Source organism: Cyprinodon variegatus, unplaced genomic scaffold (assembly GCF_000732505.1).
Source record: "Cyprinodon variegatus isolate N-32 unplaced genomic scaffold, C_variegatus-1.0 Scaffold1023, whole genome shotgun sequence".
In the NCBI taxonomy this organism is placed as follows: domain Eukaryota; kingdom Metazoa; phylum Chordata; class Actinopteri; order Cyprinodontiformes; family Cyprinodontidae; genus Cyprinodon; species Cyprinodon variegatus.
The window spans coordinates 178,220-183,083 of record NW_015151476.1 but is presented as its reverse complement, the minus strand read 5'-3'; the positions used below and the strand labels follow the sequence as shown (position 1 = coordinate 183,083).

At 41.1% G+C, this 4,864-nt stretch overlaps 1 protein-coding gene across 1 annotated transcript in view; it reads left to right on the top strand.

The window, feature by feature from the left end:
- The window catches only part of LOC107100879 (leukotriene B4 receptor 1-like), a 12,721-nt gene that overhangs the window by 2,398 nt on the left and 5,459 nt on the right, over positions 1–4,864 (top strand). Inside the window, exon 2 of the mRNA XM_015399542.1 lies at positions 1,857–2,415. Within this exon, the coding sequence (XP_015255028.1) occupies positions 1,858–2,415 (558 nt within the window). The 5' untranslated portion in view covers position 1,857. The remainder of the gene's footprint in view (positions 1–1,856; positions 2,416–4,864) is intronic.

Genomic DNA, 4,864 nt, shown 5'->3' with positions numbered 1-4,864 from the left:
TCTCGTTGCGTCACACCTCAACCCGCCTCAAAGCAAACACTGATTGGACATTTGTTTGGTGAATGGCTCCAAATTTTCTTTAACGGAGAGTCTCCAGACTGATCTGCGAGTGAAACCTTGAAAGCTCGCGAGATCAGGATGGTCTCACGAGGCTAAGAGTGTGCATGAATCGTTGTTTGTCCTGTTTGTCTCAGTGTTGCCCTGCAATGGACTGGCCACCTGTCCAGGGCGTACCCCGCCTCTCACCAGTAGACAGCTGGAGATAGGCACCAGCACCCCTCACTACTCCAGCAGGGATAAAGCGTGACAGAAAATGGATGGACCTTTAGAAACCTGTGGGGATAATGCTGGCTGGATATTTGACCACATTTCTTTTCAGAAATCAGTCCTTTGAAATCATCACATTTTCCTGGGTTAACTTTGTTATTTATGAAGGTTAATAAAAAAGCTTCACCCATTCCATACTATTTAGATGAGAATTTGGTACCATTGTCTTCAAACAAACAAATCATCAAACCATGTTTTTACAACTAAAACACGGTTTGATGAGCAGTCTGATACCTCCGTAGCATAGCGCTGATGCAGCTATAAGCCTGTAGCCTATTTTCCCTGACTGACTTCTGGTCAGAATGTCCGTCTCTGCTGAGCGGATGTGACATCAAGAAATGGTTTCAAAGCAAACAATCAAAGAGTTATCGTCAGGATGGATTTTGTGGATAGTGAGAAGTGACCGACATCCAGCTGAAACACCGATAGCAACTCCATGCACAGTGAAAAAAGAAAAAACGCCCCAAAAACCTTGTGATTTGAGGGTACGCTTCGACAGATAGCAGAAGAAAGCTGCAGTTCCTTGTTTCTGTCACAGGGGGAAGTATTATTAAAAAAATCCATTATGCCTCTTTGACAATCCAACTATTAACTTTGCTGTATATGAAAACAAGCCTCTGATTCTTTTATTTAACAAAATGTATGCAATCAACCTGGATTTCCATCATGCTTAGCAGAAGGTGCACTGCTCTTAAGATTGAAATCCTCTCTTTGATTCCTTAAACCCATTATCATTACATCCAAATTGTTCGATTTAAGTCGTAACCAACTGTAAAATAGTTATTCAGTTGTGTTTTCAAGATTAAGAATTTCTTCCTTGTCACTTTCTTTGATCATACTGATGTTTAATGAGCTTTATTGAAGATATTTACATTGGTTTTGGAGAATATTTCAGCTGATGGTGCATCTTTAAGCCCAGGTGGGTTGCTGGTTGTTCCAGAACCAATTTTCTTTAATCAGTCGGTCACAGCAGAGCTGAACTAATGCAAATTGGCTTTTGTGTAGGACCCTCAAATAATCAGGGGTCTTAGATGCAAAATTTGTAAACTGACCATGGATATAAATAATATATTTTCATAGCTTTTAAGCTCAATCTATTAAATAGTAGGGGCCCCAAAATCAAATTCTGCCCTGAACCCCGTACAACCTTGGGCAAGCCCTGGGTGACATCTTTGGAATGGCCGTTGAAAAAGGTTTCAATTCTTGTTTGTTTGTTTTTTTTCTTCTTTCTTTTTAAAGTCTATGTTGTTATTTTTTGTATAATTAATCCAAAATTTGAACGATGAAATCAAAAATAAAAGACTCCATTCATGCTTATGTTAGTCCTGAAATGTATCTTTTTAAAAAAGGAATATAAGTTTGGTCATTCTAAGTCAACAGGAAAAAAAAGGAAATGTTTAGATTGATAAATATGTGACAAGCAATTCTGAGTCTACTGCTCTTAGTTTGCAGGAAAGAGATTTCTGACTATTTATACCAACAAAGTGTGTAATTTCTAAAAACTCTCTTTCTAATCAAATCTTTTTTAGAATGGTCCACTCTCAGAATCCAATACACACAGAGGAAGAAGATAGTTCCGTAAGCAATGATTACGCCACAGCCATCGGCGCCCTGATCCTAAGCCTAGTTTTCCTCCTGGGCGTACCCGGCAACCTCTTCATCGTCTGGAGCATCCTAGCACGCACCAGGAAGCGCTCCGTCACCACCATCCTCATCCTCAACCTGGCGTGTGCAGATGGATTGCTGATGGCACTCACCATCTTCTTCATCATCTACCTGGCCAAGCAGTCATGGATCTTCGGCTCAGTTTTGTGTAAAGGTCTCTTCTACTTGTGCAATGCCAACATGTACGCCTCCATCTTCCTGATCACCCTGATGAGCGTTCACAGGATGGTGGCAGTACTGTTTCCACAGAAGCTGTTTCTAATAACCAGAAAGATTGTGATTAGGGTGATCCTGGGCATGTGGGTTCTGGTCATGGTGATCGCCATCCCCTCATTGGTGTTTCGAGAACTGGAAGAGGAGCCTGATGGCAATACCACTAAGACACGGACAGTGTGTGCGCCGAATCACACCATTGCCAGTCATGTAAGTTTTGATAATATTTTTACTTGTTTTTGGTAACATTTTAATGTAAAATGTTGTGATGATGCTGAGGATCAGTGTTGATTGCTTCAAGTTCGCCAGACTGAATCTTGGCAACTTGATTTGGAATCTTGTTTTGCTTGAAGTCTTTCATATTTCATTATCTTATGATTACATCTATTATAATAGAAGTGTGTTGTAAAAATGCTGATAACTGATTATTAATAGGACCAATTATTAATCACTTTTTAAAGCAATCCTTCATCCTGAGAAGGCATTTGGTGACAGTAGAGAGGAACAGATCAATTTTAGGAGGACCCTCTGTCAAAATCAGATCTGGGGCCAATTAACACAATCACCTGTAGTGTCTGGCTTGAGCTTGAAATGACAGGAAGAGACTGTATAAAAGCCCAAAAACTATGATTTAAGAATTCTTAGGGAAAAAAAAAAAACACACCAGATAATAAGTAGCTATTAAAATATTTTTTCTGAGGAAAAGACAGCGCTTTTAAAGCAAAGCCGAAGAGGGAGATCCAAACAAAAAACAAATAGTTCATGAGTGAATGGCTTGTCATAGACCTATTTATTGAAATTAAGTAATTATGGAAAGTGAATCTATCTTGGAAAGAAAGGGTGAGCTACAGTAGTAGTTTCTGTTGGAAAGAGAAAGCAAGAAATATACACTGCTAAAACAAATAAAGGGAAAACTCATATAACGCACCCTACATCTGAATGAATTAAATTATTTTATTGAATGCTTTGTTCTGTACAAAGCTGAATGTGCCGACAACAAAATCACACAAAAATCATGAATAGAAATCAAATGTATGAACCAATAGAGGCCTGCATTTGAAATCAAATACAACATTAAAGTGCAAAACCACACTACAGGCTGATCCATCTTTGATGTAATGCCCTTTAAACAAAATGAGACTCAGTATTGTGTGTATAAAACCTGGACATGCTCCATATGCTCCTGGTGGTGAATGGTCTCCTGAGGGATCGCCTCCCAGACCTGTATTAAAGAAGCTGCCAACTCCTGGACTGACTGTGGTGCACCGTGACGTTGGGGGATGGATCGAGACAGGATGTTCCAGATGTGCTCAATCGCATTCAGGTCTGGGGAAAGGGCCAGTCCATAGCTTCAATGCCTTGTAGGAACTGCTGACACACTCCAGCCACATGAGGTCTTGCATTGTCCTTCATAAGGAGGAACCCAGGGCCAAACACACCAGCATATAGTCTCAGAAGAGGTCTGAGGTTATGCTACCTCCTGTGGGCACATGGAGGTACTAATACTGACTCCCATCCCACAGGAAACCCGTGACCCGTGGGATTCCTGAAAAAATTTCAGTCTCTAGTGTGGCCCTCCAAAGAAGTGCGACCCCACCCCCTTTATGACCCACTGCCAAACCATCCATGTTGTTTCCAGACTATGTCACAATTTGCCAATCCTGGTGTGCCTCTGGTTTATGCCAAGCATCCTGCATGGTGTTGGGCTGTGAGCACAACCCACATCTGTGGACGTCAGGCCCTCATACCATCATCATGGAGTCAGTTTCTAACTGCTGGAGCTCATTTTTCAGGGCTCTGGCAGTGCTCCTCCTGTTCCTCTTTGCACAAAGGCGGAGGTAGCAGTCCTGCTGCTGGGTTGTTGCCCTCCACATCTGCTGGGGTACTGGCCTGTCTCCTGTTAGCTCCTCCAGCCTTTAGACAGACACAGCTAACCTTCTTGCCACTGCTTGCATTGATACACCATCCTGGATGAGCTGCACCACCTGAGCCACTTACGTGGGTTGTAGAGTCCATTTCGTGCACAACAGCATGTGAAATTAATTGTCAATCACTATTCCTTCCTAAGTGCACAGTGATTTCACAGAAGTTTTAATTGACTTAAGTTATTTTGTGTTGTTTACATTCTCCCTTTATTTTTTTTGCCCATTTTTGAGCAGTGTACATACATAGACGCATGTATTCATGCATCTGCCTGTCTGTCTGTCTGTCTGTCTGTCTGTCTGTCTGTCTGTCTGTCTGTCTGTCTATAAATGGCATTTGTTAAAACAAACATATTTCAATTATTGCATTAACAAATATTGTAATGCCAGTGTAGGTACCTTCCCTTTTCTTATCACGGCATCATTAGGCAACTCCAGTGGGACAAACTGTATTACACCCGTTTCTTAAGAATCAGATCTCTACAGGGGTTTACCATATTATTACTCATATTTGCTATTGTTTTACATTTCATCTACAGTCTAAAGCAGCCGAAACCAGAAACAATCATTCTCAGTCTTGAAGAAAAGCCTTGCCTTCTAAGACAGACTGACCTCTGCCATTTAACAATGTGACACAAAAAGTGTCAGTACTTCGTTTTATTAAGACGCGAGGACAGGGGAGGAAAAAAAAATCTTAAAGGAATAGTACACCCAAAACATGATTAGCCTTCATTTTC